General features: G+C 36.5%; 3 protein-coding genes across 4 annotated transcripts; 2 read left to right on the forward strand and 1 right to left on the reverse strand.

Annotated features, from left to right (window-relative positions):
- The first annotated feature begins 3 nt into the window (after positions 1-3).
- On the forward strand, positions 4-8,249 carry LOC113715791 (uncharacterized). Of its 2 annotated transcripts, none has more exons than XM_027240095.2 (14): positions 4-366; positions 1,424-1,531; positions 1,634-1,768; positions 1,984-2,577; positions 2,820-2,955; positions 3,059-3,418; positions 3,591-3,962; positions 4,445-4,845; positions 4,936-5,024; positions 5,113-5,331; positions 5,865-5,993; positions 6,504-6,869; positions 7,608-7,723; positions 7,918-8,249. In XM_027240095.2, exons 1-14 carry the CDS (start codon positions 265-267, stop codon positions 8,013-8,015), a joined length of 3,225 nt encoding a protein of 1,074 aa, XP_027095896.2. In that variant the 5' UTR covers positions 4-264; the 3' UTR covers positions 8,016-8,249. The 2 variants fall into 2 exon arrangements, with proteins under 2 accessions (XP_027095896.2, XP_071929163.1); XM_072073062.1 differs by having other exon boundaries at positions 4,939-5,024.
- Positions 8,250-8,782: 533 nt separating this feature from the next.
- On the reverse strand, positions 8,783-12,079 carry LOC113716660 (probable UDP-arabinopyranose mutase 2). Its single transcript, XM_027241054.2, has 4 exons — positions 11,630-12,079; positions 10,176-10,426; positions 9,925-10,093; positions 8,783-9,319 (listed from the first exon to the last, which is right to left on the reverse strand). Exons 1-4 carry the CDS (start codon positions 11,945-11,947, stop codon positions 8,978-8,980), a joined length of 1,080 nt encoding a protein of 359 aa, XP_027096855.2. The 5' UTR covers positions 11,948-12,079; the 3' UTR covers positions 8,783-8,977.
- Positions 12,080-14,406: 2,327 nt separating this feature from the next.
- On the forward strand, positions 14,407-15,765 carry LOC113719080 (replication protein A 70 kDa DNA-binding subunit B-like). Its single transcript, XM_027244101.1, has 5 exons — positions 14,407-14,655; positions 14,733-15,009; positions 15,102-15,198; positions 15,268-15,392; positions 15,471-15,765. Exons 1-5 carry the CDS (start codon positions 14,509-14,511, stop codon positions 15,581-15,583), a joined length of 759 nt encoding a protein of 252 aa, XP_027099902.1. The 5' UTR covers positions 14,407-14,508; the 3' UTR covers positions 15,584-15,765.
- Positions 15,766-18,805: the final 3,040 nt, after the last annotated feature.

An 18,805-nucleotide genomic window follows, 5' to 3' on the forward strand; every position in this document is an offset into this window, starting at 1 on the left:
TCTCTCTTTTGTTAGATTCATTTTTATAACATCTTTTTCCTATTTGTTTTTCTTTCAAAACAATAAAATACAATCGGACCCACTAAAATTCCCGTCCGCGCATATTTATATCTCGTGAATTTTCGTTCCCGCCATCTTCATTTTCAGCTGCGTCTCTTCCCCCGGTCTCCCACCCTTCCTCTTTCTATCTCTCACAGTACACACACTGAGTACAGTGAAGTAGAAGTAGAATAGAATAGACGACGATCAATTACGCCGTCAACAATGTCAGAAGCCGGAGAGGAGAAATCGGACGGTCTGGAGATCATATCAATCGGCAAGCTTTATAGTGGTTCTTGGGAAAAGAAGTACTGGAGCTGCTCTAGGGTTCGATATTCCATTTTTAACTATTGTATATTTTCTCTCGACGTTTTTCAGTTTGATATTATGCTCAGCTGGTTTTCTGCGTGTTGCGATATGCTTGATCTATAGTTAGAATTAATGTGAATTTTCTTTTTTGGTTGTTAATTTTGAAAATTGATGATATAGATTGGTCGAAAGTGGATGACTTTGCATAATTACGGTATAATTGAAGTAATTAGCAACTCGATTTGTTTGTTTTGACTATTTGTTTAGTTTTCATGTAATGTAATGGAATTATGTGAGGCGAAAACATATATTTTATTTTTCTTTTCTTTCCTTTTATTCAACATAAGAACAGATTATGCAAAGGATACATTTGTCATTCGAGCCTGGGTTAACTATCAGAATACTACAATTTAGTCAAGTTAGGGCTTTTCAGTATGAGAATTATGGTGATGAAATCGGAAAAATATACCGTTTTAGAGAACGGACACCTGTAATGGAAGCGATGTAGAAAAGAAGCTAAGAGATCAGAAAGTTCAGGTTACAATTGTGCATTTCATATAGTCACCACGCATGTTTAATTAAGTATTATGAAAGATAATTGGATGGTCTTGTTGAACCTGGGATTTTCATGTCTTGTTTTCTTGCATTTTTTTGGTCAGGAGATGTGTTTGGCTGCTATTTGTGTTTGTCAAAGGTTTGACCTACTTATAAAGTAGGAACTTTTTCGGATTAATTTTGGATGATTCACATGAATGTTATTTGTCAAACTTTTTTATAAGGATAAAAGGAGATGAATACAGCTAAAACCAAAATGTATCATCAGTGAAGAACAGAACTTCTCATAAACCACACCTGCATACTAAAAATTGCTGAGTGTAGAATATAGGGAATAGAAAAGAGAAGGGGAGCAAGTCGGATTTACTAGTGATGAGTAGGTTCATATGAACGCTGTAAGATATGAACAATGAAACAATTGTACGAAGGAATACAAAAAGAGATGGGAAAGATTAACCTGCTAAAAGTATACTTCAGCTTGGGAAACACCACAATCGGCATAACTTGTCTTTCTTTACAGGGTAAAGATCGTTATCCTTATCCAGTTGGATTTAAAGCTGTTCGGACACAAAATGGGATCAAATACAGGATGGAAATTTGTGAAGGTGTCAAAGGGCCGCTATTTAAGGTGTGTTGATTTGCTAAACACTGCTGATCTAAGGCTACATTTCCCAGTCCATTCTGTGAAAGTTATTGTCATAACTACAATGGAACCACCCTTTGTTTGCAGATTGGTTCTACTGATGGACTGTCATGCTCCGGTCAAACTCCAGATATTGCATGGGAGAGTTTTCAGAAAAAAAGAAGCTCTCGTGTAAAGTTTTTGCATGGGAAGAGATTCTCATGCAAGATTGATGGCATGGAGGTGCTGTGTTTTTGTCTATCTTGTCCTATTTTTGCATTTACATTGCTTCACATGTACAATGTAGTGTGTTGTTGGAATTAATCCTGTTGCAGTCTTGAGTATTATGAGCTTTTTAGTATCTCTTACACTTCCTGCAGAGTATTGTAGTAGTAGTACTTTACCAAGATCTAAGCTCATTCCTGATTTGGTGCCATTGTCCCCTGTATAATTGGCAGTTTTTTGGGTTCAAGAATGCATCCGTCCAAAGGTTACTGAGGGAATTAATGGCAAATGCTGGAGGCATTGTAGAACAAAATTTGCTTCCATCTGAATTTTGCTCTGAGGCTTCTGAGACAAGAATTCCAATTCAGCTAACTCATTTCAGTTTGGATCATGATATGCTATTGGGAAAACCACAGGTCACGGGGAAGAGAAGCAGGAAAGAGAAAATGATCAAAGCTACATCGCAGAGTGTGACAGATCTTAAAAGAATTCGACCTCAAAATGGGGAACATGATGTTGTTGCTTCAAGTAATGGGCTGACGGGTCAAGAGGATTGTAGTGACAGGCTTCACTTGATAATTCCTACTTTGAAAGAACATCATCTGAGCAAGAGTGCAAGAGATTTCCAGAGATCAACAAACTTGGACCCCGTGATTGAGGAAGAACTTGTAGCTTCAGTACAAGATCATCGACTGTTGAATTCTTTTGATTTATCTGATGATCTGAAAGTTGATGGTCACATTCCACTTGAACAAAGCAAGCCTATTAGCTCTGGAATTTCTACAACCATTGGAGAAGAGGGCAACTTGCCTGAAGACAAAGAACATGTAAGCAGATTCAGCTTATGTTACTAAAGGCCATCTTCATGCAATTGAAGTTTTGCTTGCACCATGGTCTTGAAGTTGTTGGTTTTTATTCACTTCATGTGGCTTTGTACCTGTTAGATTAAAAACATGATTAAAATACGAATCATTTCAAGTTTTGCTATTCCATAACTTTTTGTGAACTCAGATGTCCTGGAATTGGTTTGTCAGTCAGCTTACCTGGTGTTATCCTTACAATGTCCCAGCTTGACAGATCAAAAGTTTCAGCTGGACTCCAGTTTAATTGCTCCATAGGAGAAGATGAAGAAAGGGAGAGAATATGTCCTAAAACAATCCATGATGCTGAACTTTGTGTGCCTAATACATTAGATCACCCGCCAGGTACCATTAACTAATTATCCATTGTTACTAACAAGAATTTGATTGCTGAGACATCAGTCAATATCTGCCACTTATTTGTGGATGGTTATGGTTGTTTCCTCAGATGATTTGTCTAATTCTTTTGCCCATCAAGTTAAAAAAGAAGTACCGACAAAATATTCCCCCAAGTTGGACAATGCAATTGCCACTGACAAGGCCATTCTTGAGGATTTAGCAACAGAGTCTGAGTCACTTCGAGAAGATGAGATTAGCACATCTAATTCAAATGTCAGTTCCGGGAAAGGTGATTTAGATTCAGTTGGTCAGGATATTGCCAAATCAATGATGACAGTCCTGCTTCCTCGAGCCCTTCCTCTGCTCAACACATTTTCAAGAAAGAAAAAGAAAAATCTTAAGCCTTCAGAAATGTCTGCCATTGTAACCACGTCTGAAAATGAAAAGATTGACAGAATAGCTATTCCTGGTAAAGCATCGATGTATAACTCCCTTGAATGTTACAGTTTAGCTGATCTAGTGTTGCTAGTTATGCCTCAGTTGTCCTTGTACCTTTGCTACTCTATGCAAAGGTGCTGTAACAACATTTTCTTCTACTGTGACCCCTTTTTTCTTGTTTTTTCTCTATGTCAAACTTGCAGTCAGAGAGCTTCCAGAAACTGCAGAATTGGACCAGAATAAGGAGGACCAAATTTCTTCTAGGAATCTAGAATATGATGGTCGTATGAAATCTGTTGTTCCTGATAGCTTCGATGACAGTGGAAGTGGAGATCTTCTGATAGATAATCTGCGCCTTCTTGAGACTGCAGATAGGAAAACAAGTCCTCACTGCAACAGAGAATTGGCTTTGAATCATGGGATTGATATCTGCAATGACTCAACATCTAAAGCTTCTTTAGGATCCACATTTCCCAGTAAAAATGATGCCTTCACAAGCTTCAGTGAGAAGTCTTTGTGTATTCAAAAACAGACTATGAAGGACGACACCAAGACTTGTCCTGATTATAGTGAAGGTACTAATAAAAGATTGCCTGCAGAGAATCTCCTTTTTTATCACTGTTTATGGTACACTTGTTTCAACATACACAAGTGAAATATGACACTAATTTAGTGCGTCCAAAGAAAAATGTTCACGTTCACTAAAGAATCAATATCACGAGCAAGGCAGCTTGTCCTTAACTGAAACTTCATTTGAGCTGCTGAATCAAAAGTGTACCCTATTTCTTTGTTAAAATTGGATGTAAACGATGCTAGTGGTGTTTATGATGTAGAACAATGTCTGATTGTAATATTGGTCTCCTGCCTAGAAGTTCTTGCAGTTGACACCCAAAGCCCTAAAAAGTTGATCATTGGTACTGGAACTAGGGTTGAGAAAGAAGAACCTAGATCTATGACTGTTAAAAGGCTTTGTAAGTGCTGATGGAGAACCTTTTACGATGACTTATCGGACAAGAAATCCTTGTTTCTGACTTCAGATGATATTTTTGTGTTTCAGACATTCTTGATTTAACTACGTCATTTTTAGACCAAGAACTTGCTGATCTTGATATTCCCACATCGAATTCGCTGATCCAGAGGGTGAATTCTGATAATGTGGCACAAAAGCATGAAGCCAAAGATTGTTCAAAAATGAATAATAATGCAACTTCCCTCCTTAATGCCAAGCTGGAAGAGGTTCTCAAGCTTGTTGGCTGCTATATCCACCCGATGCCAGTTTTATCTGTGCTATTGAGAATGGTAGGGAAGGAAATCTATATATGTGCGCTTTGTGGCTCCCTTGCACAAGAGGACAAGATTCTCTTTGTCTACAGTACTCCAGTTACTGGAGAAAAGACAGGATCCCCTTCTTTTGTTGGTCATGCATCAGTTATCTTGGATGATGCCTTTGGGAGAAATGTAAGATAAACTTTCCTATAACTCTTTCTTTCTTTTACTGCAGTAGTGCTGGAGTTGCTAGCTGTACATTATAGACATGCTTTCTTTCAGCAGATTGCTGTGGATAATTCTTGTTTGCATTTCACTCCAGATGGACAATCTCTTGTTCTACTGAATAGCATAAAAGTGCCCTGCTGCAGGTTTCTACTTTATTTTTCCTGCATATATACTTACCCATGGTTTATGAAATTCTTGTAGTTCTAAAATGTAGATTTTATGTGCTCTCAGGGAGGGTAACATTCATTGTCCTTGCCAGTTATGTACTTCAGATTGTTTTGAAAAGAATGCAGTAAAAATTGTGCATATAAGAGTTGGCTATGTCTCAGTGATCAACAAACTTAAAACTGCTCAAACTGTATGCTGTATACTAGTTTGTGAGCCTAATCATCTTGTTGCTGCTGAAGAGAGTGGGAAGCTCTGCCTTTGGGTCATGGACTCAACATGGAGGTAAATTCTTCAAAGGGGTTACTTTTCCTTTCTTCTTCTTGTCTATATGTTCCTTATTCATTAAGGCATCATGGATATTTAAACATTGATATTCTCCTCGATTGACGTCTTAGTGTATTAATGGGCAAAAACATCTTCTTCCTTATACTGCCTGGTTAAAAGATTACTGATGAAGTGCTGCATTATGTGGTTTTATTCCTTCATTGGATTGTCTATGGATTAGGAAGAACTGAATACTGTGTACTAGCAAGTTCATGGCATCGTTTCAATTTTGCTTCAACTCCATAATAGTTGAGCTTCACACAAGATTAATTATTTGGTGAATGAGAACTTTCTGGTTAACGAATATTAGTAACTGCCAAAATGTTCCGACAATCATGAGTGGTATTGTAACTTTCTTTGCTACATTACTTGTTCAGTGGCTCACATCTTACGGCTGCCAAGGTTTTGTGTTTCTACTCTAATATTGTTTGGGATAATTGCTTGCTCCAGCAGTGTCTGAAGCATCACTAAATCTGGTTCTTTATTTGCAGTTCGCAGTTGGAGGAATGTCATTTACCTGTGGCAGATAACTGGCCGCCTTCTCCTGTTGAACTGAAGAAACTTCCAAAATCTGCTTCTTTAATTATTGGTCATAACGGATTTGGCGAGTTTAGCATATGGTATGCTAGCTTTGATCACAAATGCAATCAAATGTGCTTACTTTTACATGTTTTTATAGTAATCTGTTACCATGCATATTTGTCCTTGGTCTCTAAAATGACAAGCCATGCTAAGAGAGTTCTATGTTGGATGAACTTCTCATTCTGTTTCACCAAACAATTCATGGAACTGCAAAAACTTTATCATCTAGGTTAGTTCTGCTGACCTTTGTGAAGTTTACTGGTTCTATCTCAATGTCCCTTTTATATTTTGGTTGATGCAATAAACATGGTAATTAACCAGCTCTATGTTGTCATTGATTTAATTTTACCTAATGAATGGTAAATAATATTGCGAAACAAAATTTTTGGTTCTTGTTTGATCCAGTTCTGTGTCATTACTAAATGTGTTCAGAATAAAGTTGGCTAGGCTGCTGAATGCTAAAACAAGCCTAAAAGATATAGCCACATTGATAAGAATGTTCATAGTTTCTCCTTATTGATACTCTAATTAGACTTCAACTTTTGCAGGGATATTAAAAAACAGATTCTCGTATTGAAGTTTTCTGGTCCGAGCACTACAATCTCTAAATGCATTCCAATTAGCTTCTTTCAGTGGCAAAGAAAAGGCAATGTTCCCCCTTACTACAACCAGGAAGAGCTTATCAACGAGGTTCTAAATGCAACAGAAATGTGGTTCTCTGGAGAAGATAGCGAACTGGTCCGACCAATAGAGGCTGAAGATCTGGCCATCTGGCTTCTTGTCTCAACTGTGTCATGTCTTGACTTCCAACCTAGCTATAAATCAGGTGATTGGCAGATGGACTCAGTTGGATCTTGGAAGCTTGCTCTCCTGGTTAAAAACACAGTGGTGATGGGAAGTGCATTGGATCTTAGGTACTACCCAAATAAATTAGATGAATACTATTAGAGAGACATATTATAGTACTATTCTGTGTTAGTGCTACTTGTTTGCTTTGCAAATAGTGGATAAAGGATTTAAAGTTCCCCATTTCTTATGGTGTTGACTTTCCCGTAGGATCAAAATACTTGTAGCACATTACACTGAGTTCCTCGGATTTTAAAGAATATCCATTCTGGAATGCCTAATGAAGGAATCAATTTCAGAGTCAATATATGCCTCATGCCAACCTTTTTCTGGTATTTGGTGGAAACAGCAATTTAATAGTCAACTTCTTGACCTAAAGTTCACACGTTTCCTAAATTATTACAGCCTTGCAATTTGATCAAAGACTGCAATGGTTTATTTGATGAAGCCATGAAAGTGTTTTTAAGTTGGATTATGTTCAGGATAGTATAGTCATTTTCCTAGTTTGGGCTCCACTATTTGACCAGCCAAAGGGCAAGCAAACTTACTGAGGGTGAAAGGTACAAGATAGTGTCCGTAATAAGCAGCTCTGCAGAGTTGACGTTTGAACTTTCTAAAGTGCAACATGCAAACCATAAGCTTGATTCGTGCCGTCATACTAGTAATGATGCATCCATGTGAGCTCCAGAATATATGAACTTGGACTTCTAATCCTTCTTCTGATCCACATTGTGCTTTATTTTTGAGCAGTTCATATTTTGTTTGCTTTTGCTTTAGAGGTTAAATAACAGAAGTCCTTCCTGCAGGGGTGTTGCAGCTGGTGCATCACTTGGTCATGGAATTATTGGTAGATCTGATGGGCTAGTTTACATGTGGGAACTTTCTACAGGAATTAAAGTTGGTAATCTACATCAGTTCAAAGGTAATCTCACATTGTGAGTAACAAATATTTCTCAAAATTGGCAGACTTTTTGTCTAATGCCTGCCATCTTTTCTTGCTAACCGTTTCAACTCGTGTTTTTATGTGTTTGTTTGACAAAGAACTTTGCTAATTCTTCATTTAGGTTACTATTCCCAGTTTGATTATGCACTAAATGTTCTAAATTCTTCATTTAGGTAGCGGAGTGTCATGTATAGCAACTGATATGTCAAAACCTGGAGCTTTGGCTGTTGCAAGCGATGGAGGTGAATTGCTAGTATATGTGTACCTGTGAAGGGCTTCTGCCGATTGGCGGATGCAGCTTTAAAATGAAGAGCCAGTCATTAACCTTTCCTGCTCCAGATTTAATCTTTATCATCTTAGAAACAAAATCAATCAGAAATTATGATGTCTGAAGCCTGAACTCAGTCTAGAAGTATACATGAAATAAGTGTAGCAAATTTGGAAGTTCAGAATTTTTCTTCTTATCCTCCAATGTCCCACCATGTTTCCCATTGATGATTTGCTCTTTCTTTTGTTCTTGTTCCTTGTTATAATACGAACAGGTTATTCATAGAGTCACGATGAAGGTAAGTCAGACCCAGTGGTAGCTTTTTCACGGAAAAAGACCAGATCGTATGATTTATGATCTAGCAATAAAATCTGGTGGCATTTAGCAACTGTTTACGGAAAGGTGAGTCAAGCAGACTTAAAAAGCACCTTGTCGATGTTTATAGTCCACTGTAACAAATTAATAATATAGAAAAGAAGCGCCAGGTTTGACACATTTGGAATTAAACAAACTCCTTTTGTTTTTATTTGGAAGAGCAAATTAGATCAAATATTTTCATTAGCGAAAGAATGAACATGATCGAAGAAGCCGTTATAAAGGTCACTTCAAATATGCAAATCGTTTTCCTAATCAACCGAATTCACTGCAGCCTAGACTGACGATTCATTCTATGGAAAGAAAACAAAGGCCGGTTGGTTAACGTAATAAATAACCTCTGAAACCTTAATTTGAATATTACCACTAATAAATAATAAAGGTTACATAATGAATTACGGAAAGAAAGCGAGGGCTATAAATAAAGTATACCATTCCGCAATGTTGAATACAATCTCAACGAAATTGAAACTCCAAACTATCAAAGGAGGGAAAGGAACTAAATGGGGGCCAACTCATCGTTAAAAGTCAACTAAAAGAGAGAAGGCCACAAAAATATTAAAGTAACTAGTAGGTTGGCTAAATGGAAATTATTTAGCTTTGACATTGGATGTCTTGGCTGGAGCTTCGCCTGAAGGGTTGAGCTCATCCCAGGCTTCAATCCATGTCACCATGGCATCTGCCAACTTGGTGAAGTAGGGGTCGACATTGGCAAGCTTAGCCTTGACCTGCTTGGCAAGTTCAGTGTAGCACTGCTGGACAGTTGTGCATTCCTTAGGCAGGGAGACAGCCTGGAAAAAGGGGATTATCTCTTCCTGCCAGTAGATACCCTTGTACTCTTTCTTCAGATTAACAAAAGGATTGCTTGCCTTGCTGTGCCATATGTAGGGCAGACCAGTCTTGATCCCCAGACCCAGATGGTCACATATAACCTGCAATTTGACAATGCATTATTACGGTCATGCTTTATTAAGAATGTCAAAGATAATTTCACTAGCAATCACAAGGCAATTACATTTTTTCTAAAAAAAAATTGTCCAAATATTATGACTTTGAGGGTGCTGATTTATTGAAGTTACTGTGTTCAAGCAAAAGCAAAAACTAGGATCACGAGAGATATCTATCAGAATACAGTTCATTCTATTCTCCCCGCTTAATATTGTAGTGCACATTAAGTTTCGTGGTGGTTTAAGATGTCCAAAAGGAAACAACATAGTTCAAATGTGCCCAGGAAGTAAATACCCAGATGCATGCTAGTCCAAGCTATAGGACTCAGAAAACAAGTGGTTAAACAAAGAAGATGATGCTTCCTCTGAGCATTAAAGGTGTCATTGGATAATAATTTAGTTCTAATCCCTAAATGTAGCAACAGAATGTGTGACATCTGATCAAAACTGAATGAAACATCTCCTGACCAGCTTTCCAAAATTGTATAAGCTCTTGATATCAAAATGTCAACTCGGATGGCGTGTTATAATAGAAGAAAGGAAAAAAAAATGATCCTCAAAATAAATTAAGGTACAGGGCTCCTTTGTACCTTAGTACACCAGCCAGCCCACATATCGTCGTAGCGACCAATGGGTTGGCCATCACCCATGAGCCCAAAGTACATTGCAGGTCCAATCAGCTCACGATTGAATGCCAAATTCATACCACACATGGGGAATAAAGTACCCTTCGGAATTGTCATGACTGCATCCACATATCTGCAAAGGTGAACGCTCATTAGGCGTGAAACAAGAAGTTTGGATGCAAGCTTTTCATGAGCCACATAAATGATTCACATACCTGGTATTCCTCTCACGTGGCTTAACAAGCTGTGTGGGTGCATCATAATCAGGAATATTAAGCCAAAGGCCATGAGAAACAGCTGTTGGAACACCCTCACGAAGACTGAAAGGGTAGCCACGCACAAAGTCTGCGCCATCTCTGTATGGATCATAAAGAGTATTGAAAAAATATGGAGTAGCAGGACTCAAAATATTTTTTATGTGCTGCTCAAGGGCATTGATATCCTTGCCAGATGGGTCTTTAGCAACCTGTTCATTGTGATGGAAGAAGGTTTTAGAAAATTACAATGATCGGGCATGCTTCAACAACTGTAAATGCTGAAAAGGTAAATGATCGGCCAACACAACTTGAAACTAAGCATTTCACTTTCAAGATATCATATCCGAAACAATGATGACATTGTGTAACATTCTCCATTCAAAAAACAGGAAAACAACAGCAAAAAGCAAAACTCGAATTAATAGATGCAACTGACAAGAACTTCAAAAACTAAACATGGTAGGAAGGAAAACTGACAAACTGCTATTCTCATAATATGACATTTTGCAGTCCAACTTGAAAGGAGCCTTTTTGAAGGGCCTATGACAAGGCCATTGAAAAGGAGTTTCATCATTGCATAATGGGACCATATGATAGCAAATCACAGATTAGATCTCTGGGCCTTTGTTATTCGCTCACCCAACCGTCAAAAGCTGCTCAAAATAATTATCTGGTGGTTATACTCTTCTTTAGGAATCTAAGTAGCAAAATTACAATTAGAAAATATCCAAGTCCTTTATTAGATCTGGCGGACAAAATATCCATATAGCAGATCCATAAAAAACTGTTCCGTTTTTAGCAATAAATATCGGCAAAAACCATTCTCCCGCAGGAAGATAGCATCAAGCAGATCGATCACAAATTTATACTTGTAATCAGGAAACAACAGAATCTCTGAACTTCTTTCTAACTTGCAGGGAGAAGCAACATTTTCAATTGCAGGATCCTTTCGTACACAAGTCACGCGGATCAGCGAAGATGACACAGAAAATAAAACACCACGGACACACACAGAAACTTACATTTTAATTTTCCTAAAAATTGACTTGCAAGCACGGAAAATTCAAATTTGCAACAAAAACAACACGAAAACCTATCAATGAGCAAGATCATAGCAAATTCGTCATAAAAATTCAAACTTGAATTTTGTTGACAAACCAATCTGAATATACAGCATACAAAATCTCAATTGTCCACGATCCAAAAACAAAAAATTAAATTAAAAAAAGTATAGAAAAAGGCTATTCCACCCATCTAAATCCTGAAAATTCAGCGGGATTTTAAATCAAAAAAGAAAAAAAATTGACGCCTCAAAACAAATCAAGCTCCGATCTTTACACCGCAACAACAAAAGGGCACTTGTAAAAATCATCAAAATACAGAAAAAAGGTACAAAAAGAAAATTGACTTACGAAGCAGTCATCATCAATTGTATAGATGTACTTCTTCTTAGACACCATGTACCCAAAGCACCTACAAGCAGAGTCCTTAAAGGAGATGCAAGAGGCCTTAGGACCCAGAATTCTGTTGATATCATTCCTATTATAGAGCTCATAATCAAAGCCTTCTGGGACCTTGATGGTTTTTGAAGGGTCTCCATCTTGAACGATGATGAGATGGTATGGCTGAAAAAATGGCCTCCACATCTCCAAGAAATCCAAATTCCGGATTGTTGGGATGACTATATCAAGCTCATCTTTCAGCAATGGAGTTGGGCTGACTCCTGCCATTGTTGGTAGCTCTAAACTCTATCGACGCTGGGGGAAAGAATAGAATTAGAACTTCGAACTTGAAGGCAGGGATTTTGGAGCGTTTCAGGTCTAGGTCAGAAAAATAAGGGTCTTGGTCTCTTTTATAGACTGTTAATAAAACGTTAGGGAAAAAATTGATTGATTTATGACCAGAATGGGAATAGGAATAGAAGTAGTCATTGGTCAGAATTAGATTGTGTCGCGTCTTGATTGGGTGTTTCAAGGAGGGTTGGGAAGAAACGGTCAGTACTAGTTCTTTTATTTTCATTTTTTATTTTTAAAAGCTGAATAGAGAAATTATTTGTTGAAAAATAGTTTTGTCAAAAAACATTTGGATGTGTTTGGATTGCAAAGAAAAATTGTTACGTTTTCCGTAGATATATTGTTCAATCACATTTTTACCTCAAATATATCAAATTATTAGAATAATTTTTTTACAAAATAATCCAAACAAAACCTAAGGTTGTCTTGTATCATTTTCTTTTTCGAATAGAAATTCAGAAAAACTTATTTTTATTTTTGGTGTGTATTTTTCTTTATTGGCAAATAATTACAGCGTAAAAAGCGAAGTCCAAAGCGCCATTGGTTGTAGGGTCAGGTATTACTATGTAATTGTTTTAGATAGCTTATTTAGTTTTCCTTAGCAAATTACTGTTATTAGTCATATTCTGGTAAGGGTTATATCCGCTAATTTCGGCGCATCTCTAAGCACGTGCAAGTTTCAGTCGGTGGTATGCAATAATAAATACTATTAAATAGCCCGCCTTGTTTGGACAGTCATTTTTCGCTGAAAAATTGTATCGTTTTCCGTAATCACATTTTTCTATTACCGTTTTTTCTCACATACATCAAATCGCTACAGTAATCTTTCTATAAAAATCCTCGAAAATGCAATCCAAACACAATCTAAACCATCTGTTTTGACAAAGCATTCTACTATTAATCCAAACATTATATGCTTCTAGAATTCTTTTGTGATGCATGTTATTTCCAGTATCCGTGTCCACTGTAAATTTGTTTGGGGGTCCAATTTTTAACAGCTTAGTCATTTATAGACAATTTAATTTGTTATGACATCTAGGAATTAATTAGTAATTAAGTTGAACATTTTTCTGGGCTTAATTTCTCAAAATTCAAATGTAGGCAGGTATTAGTTCTGGCCAGACTAGCTAACATGGAGCAAATAACATAGTATAACAAAAGTGTACAACCAAAAAAAAAAAAATAAATAAATAAAGAGCACAGCCTACACTTTAAGTGCTTTATAAATGCTTAGCACCCATAACTTTAATCTTTTGAATATCATATCATATGTATCACAGCAGCCCAAGTGGGGTGAGTGTGAACTTAGTAGCCGGCAAAGGACAATTAGAAGAAGTCTACGTTAGCTGTAATTCCACCTGTTGTTCATTGCCCAACACAACAATGATGATGTACAGTACAACTTTGGTAGATAAAAAAGAACTTGAAACTGGTACTAGCTAGTACTGATGTATTCAAAAGTTGATTGACCAAGTATATAAACTTTTGGTCATGGGCGAAGGTGATTTTTTACTTTACTTGTTTTGTTAGGCAAAGAGTTGAACTAAAATACAGATACTTGGGTCTTCTTGCAATTGCATATTTCAACACTAGAATGAATGGACTAACAACAACGCGGTTTGACAGCAAATTTCCGTTCCACGAATAATAGACTGAATGGTAGTGACTAAAATGAGGCTTGCACGAAGGCTTTCCAAACTTGTATGTTCATTGCTTCGCAGCTAATCTACACCTACGTATGACCCTTAATCTTTACAATAAACCCTTCAACTATTATTCCCATGCAATCACATCACATGCAATAATGTGCACCGACAGGCTTTACCCTATTGCTTCTAATCCTGCAATGGAAAAATAAACTAGAAAGGACAGATTCTAAGGCACTAGAAATTATTGTATATTACTTCTGCGCCTGAACCGATGGTTAGATCCGAATTAAGTTGCATGCACTCCAAACGAGTATATATATATATATATATATACTAGTTTTGGTGTGCCACGCAATGGCGTGGCACTGCCCAGGCTTGTGTTTGATATGTATGATTTTGGCGTTATTTACAAGGGGAGCAATGCGTGGTAATATTTGATGGAATGGTGTGGCAGGGCTTAGTTATTATAGGGAAAATGTTATTTAGTAATAGTTATTGTAATGTTTATTGGGAGAATTGAATTAAATGCCAGTTGTTTCTGTAGATATGCAGTGATTTGAAATGTATGATGTGTCAACTGACGGTGGCTGTGATATTTGCATGGTTGCCAAGTATTTTTAGTTTACGACACTTGTATGTTTATAGGTGTCAGTTGTAGCATGCTTGCATGGGGATAGCATGTGAGCATTTGTGTTTTGTAGCATTATTTTGAGTGTTATAAATGTGTGTGTTTGATTTGGAGCTTTTGGGAGTGTAAAGGGAGAGTAGTTTGTTTGTAGAGGTGTACTTCTAGATTTTGAAGTCAGTTTTTGCTTTGGTTCTTTTGGTTTTGTTTTGCGGTTTATTGTTATGGAACAAAATATAATCTCTGTTAGTCAGTTGAATGTTGGCGTTCAAAGCTGGGTTGTTCGGGTTGTTCTTATTGAGAAAAGTTTTGTTCGTGGTAGTGTTAATATGGGTCGGCGTTATCAACGATATGTTTTTGCTGATCAATTGGTAATGATTAATTTTTTTATTTTTTGTTATTCTTTTGATATGTTGTAATTTTGCTTACGAGTTAATTTTTTTGGTAGGGTGATCGAGTTCAAGCTATTGCGTATTTTGCTGATCTGAATGTCTTGGATGAGATTTTGCAACTGTTTTCAACGTATTATATTGGAAATGGGATTGTTCGTCGGTTAATGGATGATTCAATAATGCTTGGTTCTGTTTCGTTTGAAGTAACATTGACACAGTATACTTTAATCGAGCGTGTTCATGGTTTAGTTCAATTGCCGATTCATAATCTTTATAATTTTACTCCATTTGGACATCTGCAGTCATTGAGGCATTCTCGCGATGCTATAATTAGTATGATTTATAATTTTTTTTTGTTGATTTATATGTAATTACTTGCGAGGTAAATTTATATTTATTTATTAAAGGTTATTGTTTTTTTGTAGCTATTCTTGGTGTCGTGATCGAGGTGTTTCCATTGCATGTTTTTCTTTTCGGAAGCAGATATATGCGAGTTCAGGAGTTTTTGTTGATGAATGAAGAGTATGGGTTTTTTTTTTGAATAATATTTGAATATGTTATGTGTTGGTTCTTGATAATATTTTTTAATAGAATGATGCCAGTGGTATTTGCGATCTGGGAAGAATTTGTTGATACGGATGGAGCACATCTTGCGCAGATTGCACATGAGCATCCCATTGTACTGATTTGCAGGCCTAAAATTAGCCATTTTCATGGTAATAGATTTTTAAAATCATTTGTTCAATAGTAGAATTATCGTTCTTATCTTGTGTTTGATAGAATTTTTTTTTTAGGTCTTTCTTTGGCTACAGAAAGGAGAACTATTATTATGTATGATGTTGCCATTCCTGAGGCAGATGAATTGAGGAGCTGGTATGAGGGACTCGCAGGGGATGGACCAAATTGATGGATTGTGATGATTTTAGTGTTTATGTTTATTTTTTGTAGGTTAAAATGTTGTTGGTTTAGTATGTTGTCTGTGCATGGCAATGAGTTTTGTGGCGGATTGTAAAATAGGTTTTAAATTGGTTACGTTGATTTCGAATTGTCCTTGGAGGCGAAGATTGTATATAAAGTGGTTTTTCTTTGTTTATGGTTTTAGTTATGTATTGATTTGTTTCTGGTGGGAAGAAAGTTTAGGTGTGATGATGAAGGAGAGTTGTACTATTTTGTTTTGTTTTAATGATGTAATTTGTTGGGATGTATGTTTTTTGGTCAATTTTGTTTTGTCTTGTAAAATGATTTGTTGGTTAAAAAATTAATGGTATATTAGTATATATATTACAGAATAATATGAAATTAGTTTAGTTTTTTTTATTGAGCATTTAACGGCTATGAAAGGAGGGTAAAACAATAATGTGTATAGTCACGAAGGGCGTTAATAGCTTCCAGCAGGATGCAAGTCAGTTAGCGAGCATATTTGATTACTAAAGTGTGAATCTTAGGAAAGATATTGGAAAGGATGAATAAATGCGATATAAGAGGAGGAAAGGATAATAGATCTGACATACGTTTCGTAGAACTAATGATAGCATTTGTCTCTTGATATGAAAATAGTTAATACAAAACAGTGAGAGAAACTCATGGCTGGAAGTAGAAGACAAGTCATTGAGGAAGGACATAAAGTTACTAAGTTATGCTTCTTAATAGCATTTGATTGGATTTAAAGGTAATATTTAGATAACTGGCCGAAGTAGCATGCAAAAGAGATTTTGTTTATATAAGTTTTTGTAGAGCAAAACCTGGGTTATCCTTGTGTTTGTTTACTGCATTGGTGACATGTTACTTATTTTTTTGTCGCTTGGCTGTAGTATCAGCAGGCTGGATTATCTGGCGTTTTTCAAGCTGGTGCATGTGAGTTTCTTCTGCATCTGATGACGATTCAAAATGCTTTATAATGTTGTCTGGTTTGACCGAGGATGATGTGCATTCATCTGTTGAAGGGTGATTGTGTGATGATGAGGTTGTAGATATAGAAGAGTCTAGCAGCAGATGCGGATCTGTTGTTCTCTGTGCTGGGATAGGCAGGTGGGCAAGGATGATGTATCGTGGTGCTTGTGGAATGTCTGATTGCCTAGCAGTATTTCGAACGTGAATGTAATATTGCTGGTTTTGGAGTCTTTTGTTGATGGCATGTAGATCAATAGATCGTTGCTGTGAAATATATTAGGTTTGAATCGAACAAGTTAGTTGATGCTTATGAAGTTAAAGCGAGGATAGTTTATGAAAGAATTGTACCTCTTTTTGCATGTCAATTATAGTCTGTGCAGAGCTTCCAAGTAGTGATTGGGCATATTCATCCTCAATTGTTGCGGTTAGGATTGACGCTCCATCAAATAGCTGTGTTTCAAAGCGTAGTCTGTATAATTTGAAGTTATCAACAAGATAGCTATAAGTTGTCTATATTTAAAGATGGATTGATAAAATGATGATATTTTGATTTGTTTATAGTTATATATAAGCAGGAAAGTAAAAGGAGTATTTACTGCTATACCTTGGTAGTGGTTCAGGGTATGCAATATGGCAGAAATTACAGGTGAAATGTCTTTTCATGGCTGCACCAGTAGGCCTCATACATGTAGTATTAGGACAACTGAGAAAATAAAAGCGCTGTGCAGTGGTTGGAATTCGAATTTCTGCTTGTATCCAAAAAGATTTGTTCTACATAGATGAAAGAATGGAATAGTGAGGCAAGATTTTTACATTGTGAGAATTTATATCTAATAGAAGTAGTTTGAGCGGAAGTAATGTTTTATAAAGATCTTTAAAGCATAGGCCGTCATGGCTAGCTTTTTGGTAGAAGTAAAGCGTGTTGCACAGAAATGTAATGGCTCTAATATTATAAGAAAGTAAAAAAATGTAGATTTTTTTTTACCTGATAAGTGCTGGAGGTAATGGTGGCAATGTCATGCAGTTGGGTAGTGGTTGGTGCATGTACAATCTGGTGAGCTTTATCATACAATTTTTCTTGAATAACTGCTCGAGTATAAGCTGTATTTTCTTTCAGCCTATAATATAACAGAGTTAGACTTAGAAATATACAGAAAATAGAACGGGATAGTAATGTATTTTACTAGTTGTTTAGTGTTGTTGCTGCTGTGATCTGTGGGTTGTACAAGAGTACGGTTGTTGCTTGTGTTCCAATTGATATAGCTAAGTGCATATAAGTCTCAGAAAATTAGTATCTTATATATAGTTATTGTTTTAGTAATTGTCAGAGTGTCAAAAATTTTTTTTTACTTACTGTGGTGAGAATTGATTCTAGGCCTTGCAATGATAATGATTGGTTGCTGTGACATCATTGATCTTAGAATAGCACCTTCAACAGCCAGAAATTCATCCCACATGGTGAATATCATTGGTTTTTTTCTGTATAAGATGTCATAGCTTTAGTTTGTAGTATTAATGATGCTACGAAATGGAACTGGAAGAAAATTTTTTATGCTTACTCATGATTGACGACAATAAACTCTTGAATTGTTGCGTATCCTTGGCCTCTTGGAACTGATCGAGATGGGAGTGTATGTATTGCTGTACATAAGATATCTATGATATATAGAAGAGAAAAAATTTTGTTAAGTTAACTAATGGTCAGGTGATAGGATTTATTACAGTGGCAAAATAAAGCAGAATAATAGTATACTCACTAACTTTTGCATTTGCATCATTCATGAAAGTATGCAGATCTTGAAATGAAGTGAATCTGTAGCAGTTATCGTATGGTAATGCTCTTTCGCTTGGGACGGGTTCTATGAAGGTTCTTTTTGAAATTGTCAGCTGGTAGTTGGATGATGCAAGGTAGAATGGCAATGTTATTTTCGTGATCCAAGCATTGCCAAGATAATAAGTAGAATGAAGTTGGAGTAGCGGATCGACATCATAGATGTCTCTTTCATAGATAGTAGCTTGGATAGTATTACTCTGCAATAGAGAGAATGGAAAGAAAATTTAGGAGAATCTGTTAAGTGAAGGATATGTTAAAACGTAAATTGGATCATATTAGTCAGTAGATGTTGTTCAAAAGGAATTACCTTATGATCTGCGAGTACCAATCTTATATAAGGAGATCCGCCACTTTTGCTGAATCGTGTTGGTGTCTTCTCTATGATCAGCAATTTTGCAAACCAAT

The sequence above is a fragment of the Coffea arabica genome, chromosome 11e (genome assembly GCF_036785885.1).
Source record: "Coffea arabica cultivar ET-39 chromosome 11e, Coffea Arabica ET-39 HiFi, whole genome shotgun sequence".
NCBI classification, from domain to species: Eukaryota; Viridiplantae; Streptophyta; class Magnoliopsida; order Gentianales; family Rubiaceae; genus Coffea; species Coffea arabica.